This window comes from Pecten maximus, chromosome 12 (assembly GCF_902652985.1).
Source record: "Pecten maximus chromosome 12, xPecMax1.1, whole genome shotgun sequence".
NCBI classification, from domain to species: Eukaryota; Metazoa; Mollusca; class Bivalvia; order Pectinida; family Pectinidae; genus Pecten; species Pecten maximus.
Window position 1 is genome coordinate 27,502,110 of NC_047026.1, and position 18,546 is coordinate 27,520,655.

The 18,546-nt window shown below is 34.2% G+C and overlaps 1 protein-coding gene across 6 annotated transcripts in view; it reads left to right on the plus strand.

The window, feature by feature from the left end:
* The first annotated feature begins 941 nt into the window (after positions 1–941).
* Positions 942–18,546, plus strand: part of LOC117339197 (leucine-rich repeat-containing protein 27-like) — a 40,592-nt gene continuing 22,987 nt past the window's right edge. For 4 of the 6 annotated variants that reach the window (XM_033900653.1, XM_033900652.1, XM_033900654.1 and 1 more), the window contains exons 1-9: positions 942–1,374; positions 4,103–4,295; positions 4,798–4,953; positions 6,624–6,876; positions 9,674–9,775; positions 15,505–15,663; positions 15,932–16,020; positions 18,157–18,239; positions 18,354–18,430. In XM_033900653.1, coding sequence (XP_033756544.1) covers positions 1,078–1,374; positions 4,103–4,295; positions 4,798–4,953; positions 6,624–6,876; positions 9,674–9,775; positions 15,505–15,663; positions 15,932–16,020; positions 18,157–18,239; positions 18,354–18,430 — 1,409 coding nt within the window. In that variant the 5' untranslated portion in view covers positions 942–1,077. The remainder of the gene's footprint in view (positions 1,375–4,102; positions 4,296–4,797; positions 4,954–6,623; positions 6,877–9,673; positions 9,776–15,504; positions 15,664–15,931; positions 16,021–18,156; positions 18,240–18,353; positions 18,431–18,546) is intronic. The other 2 variants (XM_033900657.1, XM_033900658.1) reach the window with 1 other exon arrangement.

The window sequence follows — 18,546 nt, forward strand, 5'->3', positions numbered from 1 at the left end:
TAGAGTCAACTTATGACAAGCTAATTACGTTACATAATGGTGTATTACCCAAGAGATCAACATCAATACAATGTAGTTATAGTAATATATGAATTAGATCAAGACCGCTCGATTTACATTTGTTTGTTTGTTTTTTTTTTTTTTAGATATGAACCAAGAATTGTTGCAGTCACTTTTAATTTTAGTAATAAATAGAAAATGTTAGTTGTGTAACAAACTCTTGGAAAATTTCACATCTTATATCTTTTTCTCTTACTTATTTGTACATTATAGTTGCTTTCAAGGGTATTTTGAAAGTATTAATTAAACCATATATATATCATATTTTTCTGACGTTCATTAATTAAGTCTCTTTCAGAGATTTGGCCCAAAATGGCAATACTTATCCAACACGTCGACGGCACAACCAATAATTTAATAATTCAGTAATCTCGCAATCCGGGTTCTTGATGTTTCTGAATATTTCAGAACAAAGTGAGTGGGTGGCGCTTCTTTGGTAAGGTGAAAACCTACACATGCCATTTCCGACAGTGATTGTCATGTAGGCATCAACTTTTGGCGTCACATATATCCTTTTGTTTGCGTAGAAAAGGTTTTAAAACAGTTACCGCTATGTTACAGCGTTATATATAGAACTTAAAGTGGGTGTAAGTTTTCAAAATATATCCTACTGTACATGTACAGTTAGCCTAGCTGTGTTTACATGTCCATATGCTGTCTGGAACCTACATGTACATTGTCTATTTAAAAAGTTTTTTAGTGCAGAGTTGTGATACTTGCACAAAATCAGGTGGATTAAATTAATACTATGTGGTTGATCAGTCCCAATACCTAATACCATCATCATGACTTAATTAAGGTTGTTTATGAATAGATCTTTGGCTTCACGAAATTAATTTTCGCGCGCAACATAAATGCGTGACCACGTGATAAACATCGTCATAGTGATTGGATTGTTGAAGCCGCCATGTTTGTTTTGGAATGCTATCCGTCCATGTGCCGACAGATTGCAGTCCTTGTTAAAAATGTAAAATATTATTAATTATTGTGGCAGACAATAACTGGAATACCGTCAAAATGGAGCAGGAGATAACAATTTCTCCGGACTTTGACGATAATATACAGTCGGATGGTGAGGATTCAGAAGATTCGGCAAATTCGACATCGAGCGAGCTCGGTAGGATCGGGGCAGGGTCGAGAGCGTCTGGTGCTGGCACGCCGACAGAAAGAGGTCTTGCAAAAACAAAAAGAGAGGAAGATATTATACTAAAGACTATTGAAACAACAAAGGCACTAGGATCAAATACGCTGGATTTGTGTCATAAGGGATTACTGCAGATTCCACATGAACTTTTGGAACTCTCTCATTTGGAGGTATATAAATGGTGGAGTCTATAGATACCGGTTTTCTGTCATACCCCTTTATATGACAGCATATAACAGTTTCATAATTTTAATTACATTGGTTCATAGTAGCCTATGTGATGATAAAATATTTTGTAATGTATTCACATGGATGCTCAGATATATATCCACAGCTTACATTCCAAATACGTACAGTTAGCCCGAGTTTTCTCTGGCCCTCTCAGTGTCACCATGTTTTTGGGTAAATCGTTCGACCCCCATGTTTGGTGTAGGGCCAGAGCGCACTACTATATGAAAACTCGGGCTAACGTACAGTATGATCCTCTTCTGAAAAATCATACAGAAGGCCTACCAAGAAGTAAGTTGAAGTAAACCACGCTTCCATTCCCATACCAGTATACTATTTAACTAGACACGCACATTTCCTCTCTGACATATAGACACATACCGCATATCTCGTACAAAGGTTGCATTTAGCCAGGGATAACCCAATTTCCTCTGGCCCTGTGACACCATGTCTACTAATATGAAAATGTAGAAGTTTTCGACATTTCTGGTGTCGCTAAGATTTTGGTGAAAATACAATAAAATTGGTTGTGATATTACACCTACAGAGTATTCGGACGAAATGGCCGCCGTAACGTCGATGTGCACATCTCGCTAGAAAAATAAAACTCTTTATAAAACTGATATGTGTTGTGATACTGACCTAATATTTGGTGATCTGACCCTTGGACTTCCGTACTTCCTTCAGACGGGCGGGAATCGATCGGTATAAGCCTTGAATGTATTCTACATCAATGCTTTGCCAGATGGTTTTTATTGTGTCAAAAAGCTCTGTTTGATTAGTGATGTTGTTGACCACTGCCTTTAGCCATATTTTTAGTTTTAACCACACATTTTCGATGATATTTAAATCAGGACTTTGTGGGGGCCATTCTAGAACGGGAATATCGTGGTTTGTAAAATATTCAAACACAACACGAGCCTTGTGAACTGGAGCATTGTCCTGTTGAAAAATATAGTTTTGGTTTGCAAAATGTCTCGCTAAAACTGGCCACAGATTTTCTTCCAAAATTTCAATATACTTTAGGGCATTGATGGTTCCATTTACACTGCAAACAGTACCAACTCCATTATGGGTAATACACCCCTAAATCATCACGGAAAGTTTTCGGTGTGACCGCGGACAGATGCAGGTTGGCCGGTATGCCTCCGTCTTTTCGCCTCCATATAAAAATTCTGTTGTCGTTGCCGATCACGATTTGACTTTCATCAGAACAAATAACATCTTACCAATAGTTTTCTACAGTCAGATTTCTTTTCTCAAAACAAAATGACACACGTTTTCTCAGATTGACTTCACGAACAACCATAGTTTTCTTTACTACCCTTCTACGGTATCCCTAATTTTTTAAATTCCGGTTAATTGTTTTACTACTAACCTGTACATCATTTACAATGTTCCTGTAGTCATTTAATTCGGCTGTTACTTTATCCAACGATTTTCTCCTATTTCCACGAACAACTTTCAAGAGCCTTCTCTGGACGCGATCTGTCAAATATGGCGTCCTTCCACATCGATGTGTATTTTCAGTGTTTCCTCGTCTCACATATCGCTTCCAAATATCAGAAACTGTAGATTTTGGTATTTCTAACTTATCTGCAACAATTGTTTGTTTTATCCCACCTTCTATCATCGCTACGACCGCTTTTCTTAAGCCTGATGCCACGACGACCCATGTTACTTCCGTGAATTCCTGCGATTCCGTCAGCAGACGACACAATTTATTTTTACCGCCACAACATTCCGCGTGACGTCATCTTTCCGGTGATGTGTAGTATTACGCAAACCAAGCCTCCGAACCGGATTTATCCGGATTTTTATGCGCCGCACGAAATTTAGTGGCAAATATTACGACGCGTTTGTCAGAATACTTCTGTCCGGCATCTGTACTTTAAAAAAATATATGGATAAATGAGATAGGCTATTTATTTACCCCAAAACTTCCATTTATAGTGATTAGTCCCGTATAGGTGTTCTATTCCGTCCGTATAGACACCTCTTTTGCTGATATTTTGAATTTTTGTGTATAAAATCCAGTTAAGTTTTAAGCTTTTGACAAATTTTGTGGGTTTTTGCCACCCCCTAAAAAATAATTATTTTGGACACTTGAATAGTGATGATCTGTAAAAAAGAAATTGCCACTTTTCTTGGGTCCATTATGCTAGAAACCTCCCAAAATTTGATTCAACAATCACAACAATTTCTCCCATTTTACCTGTACATGAATGCATATTCCGATGTCAAGGATATCGTGACTAACTAAAAGTGGAGATGCAATTTTCTTGTTGGCTTGCTCCATCTTTCTTGGTCATCACTGCTGCATGCATCCATAAATCGTTTTTATTCCCATGTATACTGAAGTATTATAAAGAATCTTAGTGGTTTTGCCGTGATAAGATTTCCTTTATTTCAAATCCATTAATTCTGATTAAGCATGCATATTTTCATTATGAGTTGTATCCACTATGGTCATCTTTGTCAAAATATTTTATCAAAAATTGTGTACAGGTATCTTTGTGAATCTGACCCACATCAGAAGATTTGACTGGTACTACTACTAGGTACATGTACCTATCTAATTTTACTGAAAACATGACACACATCTATCTACAGTGTTCTTTTGAAATATAAATCACATTCATTAAGTTTTAGTTTTGTTTGCCTGTACAGTACCTGTACTTGGAGGGTAATGGATTATCAGCTTTACCTGATGACTTCTTTGACAAGTTGCCAAATCTTGTGTGGTTGGATGTACGGCGGAATAACCTCCTTCGCCTTCCTAGCGTATACACAGGACGCCATCAACATCTACGCTCTCTTCTCCTGGAGAGTAATAGCCTTCGCAGTTTACCCTTAGAGTTAGGTAAGTCATGATTGTTTATTATAAATATTTTTATAAAAAAATAAAAAAAAAATAAAATTAAAAGTAAAAATGATACTCAGCAGTACATATTGGTTAAACACAACTGAACAATTTGCAAATCTGAAACCTGCAGTTTTCCTGTAACATGGCTTACAACCATAATGGTATACAAATTAGTATAGAGGATGTGTTTGTCCCGTAATCTGACACTAAGTTTATGCTCTGCTGTACTGATGGATAGAAGAATGTTCAAAATCTGTCTGTAGAAAAGTGGACCTGTATGAGAAATTAAACTCTACTACAATAAGTATAATATAGTAACTAGGTTACTCTCAAAACTGTGTAAGAGTGGATTCAAAATAATTAACTACTGGTTTAACGCTTCCTTCTTAAATTTTTATTTTAAAATGATAACCATTTATAAAAATGCAATTGAAAACATTTGCCTGTCATATAAACATAATTGAAAATTATGAGAACTTAATTTTTATTTTATTTACAGGTCTCATAAAAAGTTTGAATGGCTTAAATATTAGTAATAACCCTATCGAGTTTCCTCCAAAGGAAGTGATGGAGAAAGGAACCACGGCTATCCTACAGTTTCTACGAGAAATGCTACATGCTAAGTCAACAGGAAAGATGACGAATGGGGGAAGTGGTGTGTAGTGTTTCTTCATCACATAATTTACAGGACCAAATGTTATCATTAGGTTTTCTCCTCCGTATTGGAATAGTTCGTCCTTGATTAGACCAGATAAAAATTCTTCTGACATATATCTTAATAAAACCAAATAGGTTTTGCACAGATAAATTCTTATATCATTTTTTTTATCCATTTTATTAAGACAAGTTATGTGTGAATCACACACTCATTTAAGTGTTCATTTCCTCTGATCAAAAATAACTTTTTATTCCACTTTTCTCTCAACAGTTTCTTTGGTAGTCTTGAACTGTTACTTTTAGATTACTTGACATGACGGTGGTGACATCCATTAATATTTGATTATACTGTATACATATTTTCTGTCAGTAAGCCAATGCCTGTTAATAAGCCCACCCAATCCAATTGCAGTTAGGTAGTTCTATTAATATAGCTTGTACTAAAATACCTCTGGCATGACCATGACTGCCATATATCTATATCTAGTTCTATCAGTAAGTCAATGCCATAGTGATGACACGATGATTGATTTGTAAATGAAAATCACTTGGTAACCCTTCTGATTCACAACAATCGATTTTAGAATCTCATGATCAGTTCAGCAATAAGTACAACAGAATTTACTTTAATTTATTTTTCATTGCTGTACTTCAAAGATTTTTGCTATATATCCAGCATTCTTAAGCATGTAACAAACCCAAGCATTTCACAGACCATAGTCAGGCAGTGTGAATCAGGAAATTGTTCCCATAATATCAATACTGCTTTCAGTGAATTTATAATTTATAAGTGGAATAAGATTTTGAAAAACTTTTAAAAACATGATGTGAATATGTTCAGAATGATGTGATGATTTTACTTTTGTCAAAATTCCGGATTTAGTGATATTGTAGTTAAGCTGCCCGTGGCTCATATATATGTTGGTACTTTCGTTTTATGAAAATCAAGATGTTGGCCAAATTAGACCTACCGAGGATATTTGACCTACCAGGGTTGGAAATCAAGTCAGTAGTTTGGCAACATTTTGGTTTCTTAAAGAAAACAGAAGGACCAATGACAAAAAAATAAATAAATAAATGCTTGACAACTTTGTCACAATTAAAACAGTGTCCAAAAAATGTAAGCCTTCCCAATTTCTATTCTGGCCGTGGTAAACACTACTAGATGGTCTCATTACAAAGAAAGCTAGTTACAGTAGCATTTGACCAGTACTACTATAATCTATGTAAAGTAGAAATAATAAAGAGGAAGTTCCGATGCAATTATTATCTGATCATCAGTTGGTTGCAGACAACCAATTTTAAGTAATGATTGATTATGGTTTTCGACAGATTTGACAGTACTTCAATGTCTGGTAATAAGCTGAGCCCTTTAATACAGTAGAAATGGCAACACATATATCAATGTTCTGACCGCAGTAATCCCAGTTTGTGGGTTGACCCCTGGGCTTACTGGAGGACAAGTACCATGGTAGGAGATAACCTATCCATGCTGAATGTACAATTTATTTTACATGCCCTAAATATCAACACAATGCTTAGTTTTTTAACACCTTGATTGGTTGAAATATTGATATGAATATCTTAATTTCACACTTCACACTTTGCCAGAGAAAGTTTTTTTTTATATTTCTTTGGTATATGACATATTTAAGAATTTTGCTGTAGGTGACAATGGTGCTGAAAATGAATCAACTTCTAGTTCTGACGACTGGCAGGACGAAGATGATCTGCGGAACTATGCACGACGTAAACACATTGGCAAAATGGAGGATACTAAAAGTACAACCACAAAGTCATCCGATATGTTTGGTGTGGTACCACATTCCGCAGAGCTGCATCGTCCAGTCAGCTACACAGAGATGAAACAGGAGAAAAAGGAGAAGCTGAAGAAGGCTGGAGCAGCTGGGACAGTGGACAGGTATTTATTAAATACATCTTGTAGATTGTCACTAATTACAGTGTAAATATTACAGTGGTAATTGATTATCAACTTTAAAAGATCCCCAGTTGTGGGGTGTATTTTTCATTGGTATTCTGTCATCTGTCACTATCGCCATGTCTACATGCAATCACACACTTGAAATATACAGGTTTTTGTTTCTATTTAGCATTCTAAAGCAAGCACTTAGGATACATGAATGTTGGAGCAATTAATGTTCAGGTTACAGTTACTGTGCCTGTTAAAGACTAACTTACACATTTTCCTAGTGAATAAATGGGGTAGTCCTTGAACATTAAGAAGTTCTGTGGTATATATATATGTACCATTTCAGGCAAGAACTTGGCCTTGGCTATCAAAGGAAATGGTTGCGGTAATAATAGTGTCAATATTTTTTTTATTCATTTTGAAACCTAGCATGATGGTATAGGTATACAGGCGTTGTAATTAATATACTGCTGATTACTGATTACAGTCTGTCGTCACATTTGGTTATAGACAGTAGTCCTAACTAGCTGTGTAATAGTTAACAGATACATTTTGTTGGTATTTTTTCTACTCTTTATACTTATTTTTTTTTTTTTTTAAATGATTTTTAACTGCAACTCTTCTTCTTGAATGTGATAATTTTTAGTTCTCTTCCGGTGGTCACAGACTTATGTTTTGACCTTTGACCTACATCAGATAAAAACTTTGTCCTGGCTCTATGTCCAACACTATTTGTCACAGGAATCTCATGCTTGGGTCATGGGCTCACCTAGATGAGGCAGTGTGTCATGTACCAAAAGTAGGTCATTTTGACCTTTGACCTATATATAGCTATATCAAAGCAAAAGTTTGTCTGGCTCTATTTCCTATACTAACTGTCACTGAAGCTTTATGCTTGGGTCATGGGTTCACTTAGGTTAAGCAGTGTGTCATGTATCAAATTAGGTCACTCTCACCTACATTTTGATTTTTGACCTACATTAAAATTTAAAAGAAAACATTGTTTTGGGCTGGCCTATATTGCTCTTCTTGTCACTGAAACGTCTCACTTGGCATAAGTTCATCTTACTTGGGGTTCACTTACATTAGACTTTTTATATCGTTAGTAAGAGATCAGTGATGTTTCTGGATTAACTCACATTAAATTAATATCATGATCAACTGCAATATGAATGCAGTGTATCTGTCAAACAATTGGTGTGCAGAAAGAGTTACAACACAAATTGGTGTATAAACATCTGGTGGAGGACTGTATTTCCTCAAGTTGTGTTGTTATAAAAACTTTTTCAAAATGAGTATCACCCTTTCATACTTCACTCTTTAGCTTCTGTTCATATCTAATTTGAACAGTAAGGAGTCAAAAGGAGTTTTTAACATTATATTTTTATACTAATTTTTTCTTCAGGATTATGTTTTCTTTATATTTATTTTTCATTTTCTTCCTTCTTTTTCTCCTGTCTTTCTTTCATTCTCTTGTTTTCCTGTGACTTGTCCTTCATGTAGTTACCAACTAGTCCGGTAGGATCTAACAGCCTACCCCCAGTTCAGTAATAACATCATCAGACGCACTCACAGCTTTGTTTCCTGTAGACACTGCATCAACAGGTACTCTTAATGAACCCCTACTGTAATTACCTGTAGACAATACCAACAGGTACTCTTAATGAACCCCTACTGTAATTACCTGTAGACAATACCAACAGGTACTCTTAATGAACCCCTACTGTAATTACCTGTAGACAATACCAACAGGTACTCTGATTACAGTCTGTCGTCACATTTGGTTATAGACAGTAGTCCTAACTAGCTGTGTAATAGTTAACAGATATAATTTTGTTGGTATTTTTTCTACTCTTTATACTTATTTTAGGTTTTTTTTTAAATGATTTTTAACTGCAACTCTTCTTCTTGAATGTGATAATTTTTAGTTCTCTTACGGTGGTCACAGACTTATGTTTTGACCTTTGACCTACATCAGATAAAAACTTTGTCCTGGCTCTATGTCCAACACTATTTGTCACAGGAATCTCATGCTTGGGTCATGGGCTCACCTAGATGAGGCAGTGTGTCATGTACCAAAAGTAGGTCATTTTGACCTTTGACCTATATATAGCTATATCAAAGCAAAAGTTTGTCTGGCTCTATTTCCTATACTAACTGTCACTGAAGCTTTATGCTTGGGTCATGGGTTCACTTAGGTTAAGCAGTGTGTCATGTATCAAATTAGGTCACTCTCACTTACATTTTAATTTTTGACCTACATTAAAATTTAAAAGAATACATTGTTTTGGCCTGACCTATATATACTGCTCTTCTTGTCACTGGAACTTCTCACTTGGCATAAGTTCATCTTACTTGGGGTTCACTTACATTATACTTTTTATATCATTAGTAAGAGATCAGTGATGTTTCTGGATTAACTCACATTAAATTAATATCATGATCAACTGCAATATGAATGCAGTGTATCTGTCAAACAATTGGTGTGCAGAATGAGTTACAACACAAATTGGTGTATAAACATCTGGTGGAGGACTGTATTTCCTCAAGTTGTGTTGTTATAAAAACTTTTTCAAAATGAGTATCACCCTTTCATACTTCACTCTTTAGCTTCTGTTCATATCTAATTTGAACAGTAAGGAGTCAAAAGGAGTTTTTAACATTATACTTTTATACTATTTTTTTCTTCTTCAGGATTATGTTTTCTTTATATTTATTTTTCATTTTCTTCCTTCTTTTTCTCCTGTCTTTCATTCTCTTGTTTTCCTGTGACTTGTCCTTCATGTAGTTACCAACTAGTCCGGAAGGATCTAACAGCCTACCCCCAGTTCAGTAATAACATCATCAGACGTACTCACAGCTTTGTTTCCTGTAGACACTGCATCAACAGGTACTCTTAACGAACCCCTACTGTAATTACCTGTAGACAATACCAACAGGTACTCAAATGAACCCCTACTGTGATTACCTGTAGACAATACCAACCATTACTCTAATGAACTCCTACTGTAATTACCTGTAGACAATACCAACAGGTACTCTAACGAACCCCTACTGTAATTACCTGTAGACAATACCAACAGGTACGCTAACAGACCCCTACTGTAATTACCTGTAGACAATACCAACAGGTACTCTTAACGAACCCCTACTGTAATTATCTGTAGACAATACCAACAGGTACTCTAACAGACCCCTACTGTAATTACCTGTAGACAATACCAACAGGTACTCTTAACGAACCCCTACTGTAATTACCTGTAGACAATACCAACAGGTACTCTAACAGACCCCTACTGTAATTACCTGTAGACAATAGCAACAGGTACTCTTAACGAACCCCTACTGTAATTATCTGTAGACAATACCAACAGGTACTCTAACAGACCCCTACTGTAATTACCTGTAGACAATACCAACAGGTACTCTTAACGAACCCCTACTGTAATTACCTGTAGACTACACCAACAGGACCTCAAGAGTATAGATCTAAAGAACCGGGTATGTGATCATCATGAATACCTGTAGATTTAGCTTCATCAAGATATAGAGAAAATAGAAAATATATGTATGCTGTCCTTTGAAAGCATTTTCATTATTTATGATTTATCTTGTCCTGTTCCTATTGGACAGTTATCTATAAGTTCGGAAGGATAGACTTCAAATTATTTCAAACTATGTGAACTATATCCTGACCCATACTGAGTGATGCTAACATATATAATGTATATGCGGATTGTCACCTTGTAAGATGTGTACTACTGGTTGAAGAATTAAATAGCAATTTAAGTCTAAGAGGTTAAAAGAGTATTTTGATTTAATCATCGATTCAACTAACAGACATGCAGACCCCAGAAGTCAATGTATGTTGTTGTATTTTAGACTGCCCCTTTTAAGTGACCGCAGTTCATATAGAGGTAGCAGACGAATGAGGGCCAAATTAAATTCTGTGTAAGATGAATGGACAACATCTGCTGGTTATTTGGTGTTGTTTTGATGTTTTATAATTATAACTTAACCCATCAGGTGTTTTTCAATTAACTTAGAGTAAGTGGGATAATATATTATTGATTACAAAATAATTATATTTCATATTAAAAGTGTTTAATCCAAATATATAAGAAGTTATCTTCTCAGTGAAAAATGTGTTATCATTTGTAGTTTCTTTGATATAATATACCATTATATAACTCTATTCTGTCCCACAAAGTCAAATATAATATATCTAGCAAACAAGGTAAGCCTGTAGGCAGTTTTTAGTTCTTTTACATTCACAATTAAACATGTATATAATTTCTACATTTACATAACTTAGTGTTTAATAATTCCTAGTTTTCTAGCCTAATTAACTCTGCTAGTATGCATCACAGTGTAATTTTCAGATTTCAATCAGAGTAGGTTTCTAATTTTAAAATCTTTTTCTTACTAGATAGGGTTTCAGTAATGCATGGAAATGAAACAAATGCATGCATGTAAGGTAGACGATGACTGCAGGTTTTACTAATGTCAATGGTTTGGAGCTGACAAGTTTGTACAGTATCTCTGCTATATGTTTTCAGAGTTAAATGAGCTTGTATCATATATATTCCCATTATCAAAAACATTTTCATGATTATTTATATAAGCCCATTTTCATGGCCATCACTAACTATTGCTGCTGCATGAACTGAAGTGTTTTGCCTAGAATGAATATTAAATCAAATTAAGGGGCGAATCATGTTTTTAACATTAATTTCAGTTTTTGTAATATTTCGATGTTTTATCAGAGATAATGTCATTGTAACACAATAAAGGAATTGATATGAACTATTTGTCATATGAATATAAATAATGTTTTTTATAAAGATGAAGCACCATGTACATAAAATGTGAGATAAGTAATATCAATGTATAAATCATTAATATACTTTATGTTTGTGACATTATTGCGATGAAGTACTGTTATATATGTTATTTGTACATTTGATTGGTTATAGGATGTAGAATCTCAAATTTTTCTAAGATTATACCTGTGTCAGACCTGCATGGGAACCAAATTCCCAGACTCGGCCAGAGACTGGCTGCAGGACCATGGATGAGAGGGCATGTCATATTTCATAATAGCATAATTGTAGTCATCTCTTCATGCTCAGCAATAAGCATTTTGGGGTTGGGATCCCATCCATTTTCAGGTTACAATTTATTTAATCTAATTAATAAGCTGGGATTCAGTCCCCAGCCATCATGTCATTCAGTTATTACATTTTGTTTGTGATACGATAGGAATTTTATAATACTGGTGTTAAATTGTTATAGTATTATTGATACGATAGGAATTTTATAATACTGGTGTTAAATTGTTATAGTAGTATTGTTCTCCTTTGGTGAATCAATCATGTAAACGTTTCAGGTCTGCACCTGTAAAAGCCGGTGGGTAAGCAGGCTATATCTGTGGGTATTGGGTGTATGTACATGTACATGTATATGGTACTTCAGTACTAGGATCTCTCAGAAATATTTCACCTTAACTAGTCTATACAGGACATGAACAGTTGTATCATACATGAATAGTTTAGGTCTTTGTATCAGGAAGTTGTCCACCAAAGAATCCCCCTCCCTATTTTTCTTTTTTGGCAGATATATATATATATATAAGTCAAAGTTATTTGCCAAAACCTAAACAATGATTGCTGGAACATGGCCTGATTCAGAAGTACTCTAATTATATAGAACTTTACCAGAGATTTTTTGATCACCAACATAAATGAAACACTGATTCCAGTGAACAGTGGAGTAAATAGATCTCATGTATGTTTTAGAATTCCAAAATTTTCTCTGATGTAATTTGTCCTCGGATATTAAAAATTATGATATTTAAACTGTTCAAGTATCCACTACAGCTTCTAAATTGAAGGGAAATAATTCAGAGATGGATTCCTACATAATTTAATAGCACAAGTTATTGTCTTGCATAACAATTTGTCCGGTGTCATATTGTTTTAAAATATTGATTTAAGATGGTGGGTGTGCTGCTTTTGTGTGTACAGACCTAAGTAACAGGAATTGTTGTACAAATGTATTGTCTGTATAAGTATCGAGTGACATACATATGTATTGTCTGTATAAGTATCGGGTGACATACATATGTATTGTCTGTATAAGTATCGGGTGACATACATATGTATTGTCTGTATAAGTATCGGGTGACATACATATGTATTGTCTGTATAAGTATCGGGTGACATACATATGTATTGTCTGTATAAGTATCGGGTGACATACATATGTATTGTCTGTATAAGTATCGAGGTGACATACATATGTATTGTCTGTATAAGTATCGGGTGACATACATATGTATTGTCTGTATAAGTATCGGGTGACATACATATGTATTGTCTGTATAAGTATCGGGTGACATACATATGTATTGTCTGTATAAGTATCGGGTGACATACATATGTATTGTCTGTATAAGTATCGGGTGACATACATATGTATTGTCTGTATAAGTATCGGGTGACATACAAATGTATTGTCTGTATAAGTATCGGGTGACATACATATGTATTGTCTGTATAAGTATCGGGTGACATACAAATGTATTGTCTGTATAAGTATCGGGTGACAGGAGGTTGAGGGTGGTGACAGATTTATTGTACAGCTGATATATGTAATGTTACCTGTGTGTATATTGATGTATCTTCTCAAAGAGATATGATGATGTACAATGTTAAAGATTTTTGGATAAATGTTAGGCTTCACTTATATATATTAGTTCAGTTACAAAATGTAGGTACAGATACTGGATCACTTTTAGTTCAGTTACAAAATGTAGGTACAGATACTGGATCACTTTTAGTTCAGTTACAAAATGTAGGTACAGATACTGGATCACTTTTAGTTCAGTTACAAAATGTAGGTACAGATACTGGATCACTTTTAGTTCAGTTACAAAATGTTGGTACAGATACTGGATCACTTTTAGTTCAGTTACAAAATGTAGGTACAGATACTGGATCACTTTTAGTTCAGTTACAAACTGTAGGTACAGATACTGGATCACTTTTAGTTCAGTTACAAAATGTAGGTACAGATACTGGATCACTTTTAGTTCAGTTACAAAATGTAGGTTCAGATACTGGATCACTTTTAGTTCAGTTACAAAATGTAGGTACAGATACTGGATCACTTTTAGTTCAGTTACAAAATGTAGGTACAGATACTGGATCACTTTTAGTTCAGTTACAAAATGTAGGTACAGATACTGGATCACTTTTAGTTCAGTTACAAAATGTAGGTACAGATACTGGATCACTTTTAGTTCAGTTACAAAATGTAGGTACAGATACTGGATCACTTTTAGTTCAGTTACAAAATGTAGGTACAGATACTGGATCACTTTTAGTTCAGTTACAAAATGTAGGTACAGATATATACTGGATCACTTTTAGTTCAGTTACAAAATGTAGGTACAGATACTGGATCACTTTTAGTTCAGTTACAAAATGTTGGTACAGATACTGGATCACTTTTAGTTCAGTTACAAAATGTAGGTACAGATACTGGATCACTTTTAGTTCAGTTACAAAATGTAGGTACAGATACTGAATCACTTTTAGTTCAGTTACAAAATGTAGGTACAGATACTGGATCACTTTTAGTTCAGTTACAAAATGTAGGTACAGATACTGGATCACTTTTAGTTCAGTTACAAAATGTAGGTACAGATACTGGATCACTTTTAGTTCAGTTACAAAATGTAGGTACAGATACTGGATCACTTTTAGTTCAGTTACAAAATGTTGGTACAGATACTGGATCACTTTTAGTTCAGTTACAAAATGTAGGTACAGATACTGGATCACTTTTAGTTCAGTTACAAAATGTAGGTACAGATACTGGATCACTTTTAGTTCAGTTACAAAATGTAGGTACAGATACTGGATCACTTTAACAAGTAGTTAAGTAACAAAACGTAGATACAGGTTGATCAGTTTGGTAAAACCTGGTCTATGTTAGAAGCAGTTTGTGGAGTTAAAAATGAAAGTTCAGTATTTCTGTTGTCAGAATGTTATATTTCTAGAAAGCTGTGAAAGACTGATAGTTATATTATATATTGGAAAATATACTGAAATTTTAGTGAATTTTGGAGTTTTGTTACTTAAACCATTACATTATAAAGGAAATAGACAAAGAGGGACAGGCATATATGATTACATTTAATTCTTGATTGTTTATTCACATTCTTGTCAGGGGGTGCTTACTGAATACACACAAAAAATATGCATGTTGCCTTTATTATGTTTTTAAAAATATTACTATACATGTATATATGTTTATATTTATAAGCCCATAAGATGATGACTATTTATTACTTAATGATACTGTTCATATCAGCCAGACTTTATAATGCTGACAGGTCAAATCCAAACCGTAGCACAAGCATGTCAGTATCAACAGTGCCACAGTTATACTCTGGGTTTCACATAATTCACAAGTTTTATAATTGACATTACAGTAACTCTAAAATTTGTGGACATTGTCGAAAAGACAGGTATGATGAGTTTGATGATTTCATTGTAAATTAATGAGTTATATGATATTGTCTTCTTCTAATGATGGATATATGTTTTACAGACGAACCTCGGCCTCCAATAGTGTACTGTCGTGGAAGGTCAATCCCTACCCGGAACCGCCGCCTTCCGAGTACATAACATTTAAAATGAATGAGGAACGCAAAATTGCCAAAGTGAAAGAACTTCGTGAGAAAACAGATGCCATTATACAAAGGAGAAAGTAAGCGGAGGAAAACATCCGACTACAATGTCATACCCTGATGATAACAGGAAGCTGTTGGTTTTACTGTATTTATGTTAACATTTGTGAAAACAGCTTTTTATCAGTCTGATATATCGAAATCTAACATAATCATATTTTACTTCCTGTCCCTGTGCTTGTGATGTCACAGTAGTATAATATCTAATATTAATTTTGATATTCATGATTCCATAGTCAACTATCAGTTATACTGAAATTCAAATTTAAACACAATTTTCTTTTTCAGAGATGAAGAATTATTGAAAGAGTGGCGCCATGAAACAAAGAAACTACAACAAAAGCGATATTTTGACAGTTTACGTCGTGGAACCAAGGGTAAAGGAAGTTTGTTAATCTGATGTTTAGAAACATGACATTTTGGACTAAAAATATGAGTTTTGTAAAACAGTATTTCAGTATTTAGTAAAGTCGGTGAGACAAACCTGGCAATGGGGAAAGTCATGTAGGTTTGTAAACCAGTAACTGACTAACTAGAGATGGAGAGGCCGCCATGATTATAGTAAAAATGGTTTTTTATTTGTCTGTCTCGCAAATATTTTAATTTCCAAAGATTATCTCAGAATCAGAATAGCTGAATGTTAAATTTCGTAGATTTGCAAAAAAAGTCTGAAGAGCAGAAACACTGTTTAATAGTGAGTTACAAAAGGCAAGGTCAGGGTCATTTTATGATAATGAGTTTCAAAAGGCAAGGTCAGGGTCATTGTATAATAATGAGTTACAAAAGGCAAGGTCAGGGTCATCGTATGATAATGAGTTCAAAAGGCAAGGTCAGGGTCATTTTATGATAATGAGTTACAAAAGGCAAGGTCAGGGTCATCGTATGATAATGAGTTACAAAAGGCAAGGTCAGGGTCATGGTATAATAATGAGTTCAAAAGGCAAGGTAAAGGTCATGGTATAATAATGAGTTCAAAAGGCAAGGTCAGGGTCATTTTATGATAATGAGTTACAAAAGGCAAGGTCAGGGTCATCGTATGATAATGAGTTACAAAAGGCAAGGTCAGGGTCACAATCCATTCAACAAGTATTCAAAGTCAAAATCAGGGTCATTATCATTAAAAACAGAAAAACATAATGTAGCTATGAATGTACTATAGAAATCTTGCTGACCTGTGTGTGGTGATGTTGATGGTACATTTAAATGGTTTATATATATGGTAACATATTGACCTCATATCACTAGGAACTAGGAACTAAATCCTACATATCTGCATCTGGTTATTTGGGTCACTTCTGATTGACAGTGATTACCTTTGCTGGATTAAGTCCTGTGACCTGATTCTGGGTAGTGAATCTGGTAAATAACACATTACTTGTATATCCAAATCCAACATGGCTAACCATTACTATAATGTCTGATTGACTAAATCAATAAATAGAGGATATCTAACAGTGTCTTCAGTAATACCAAATATATTTTACGAGTGGGGCTAATATTTTGATATTTTTCACGAGTGCGTAGCACGAGTGAAAAATATCAAAATATTAGCCACACGAGTGAAATATATTTGGTATTACTGAAGACACTGTTAGATATTCTGTTTATTACATTTTTTATCAACGAAAACCCTACCCCGTATGCTAACTAGGCCTACAGCGATAATATGTAAACAAAAAAAGTAGTTTCCCCTGTCCAGGTGCTGACATATATGTCGGGCTTTCTGATTGGTCAATTATTTTGGTATTTTCTTATCATTAATTTGATTGGTCAAATCAGCAAAAGTGATATTTTTCACTAGTGAAAAATATGATATATTTCTCTTTTTCACTAGTGAAAAATATCACTTTTATAGAATGAATAATTTTTGATATGTCATTGGTAAAAATGTAATAAAGTGCTTTATCCCAAGTTTTTTGACAGATTTTGTTCATACTAATTAGAAATACAAGTGCACTTTGAATTTACATGTTTGGATTAATATTCCCATCAAATTTTGATCTGTGATATTTAGATTTTTCAAAACTTCAAAAGAATTGTAATACAAAAATTCCCATTAAAAACTGTGACCAATTGTGTTCTGTTCAAGTGCACCAAAATCCAGTCACTTGATAATCCACCTCATGTTGTACATTTAATATTGTAGCTTTCTCATTACTAATTATTGAGTAAATGTTTCCTTTGGCTATTCTAAATTTCTTCAAAGGGCCTGGCCCCATTCCCCAAAAAATAAAGGTAAAAAAAATCACTGAACAGATATAGATTTTACCCTGGGGAATTTCAGCTATCATAAATCCATAGGTGTACCTCCCAGGAGGAATTAATCACTGCAATAAGGTTGAAACAATCAATGGTTTCCAAGTTATTCTTTAACATCATGCATGAAATGAAAGCATTAATTCATATAGAAAATCACTTTTAAAACAGATTTAATGAAATAATGAATAATTACCTCATTTCCTCCTCTTCTCATAGTACAAATGAGAAGTAAATATTGTTATGTCTATTTTCAGATTTTGTTGACCCTGTGGAAAAAGCTCCTTTTGATGTTGATAAAAACCATATGAAGATACCAACTAATGAAGAGAGAATTAAAGTAAGACTATATTCCAAATGTAGATTGGTTTTTGTGGCAAATAAGTATTCATATTTTGAAAGCTTGTATTTATTTTGTTAAACATTTGTAGACCTTTGGTATCTTTACTTACAGCAAGATGTTAAAAATGCTCATGAGCGAATTAGGAGAACCTTATCTCCTACCAGCAGACAGAAAATTGAGGATGAAAAGTGAGTTTATTTCATATAATTCATATGTGATACTTAAAATTATATGCATCTGTATGGATGATTTTAAAAACATTTTAGAACCTCAGATGATAATTGGTATCTATTCTGTATGATAA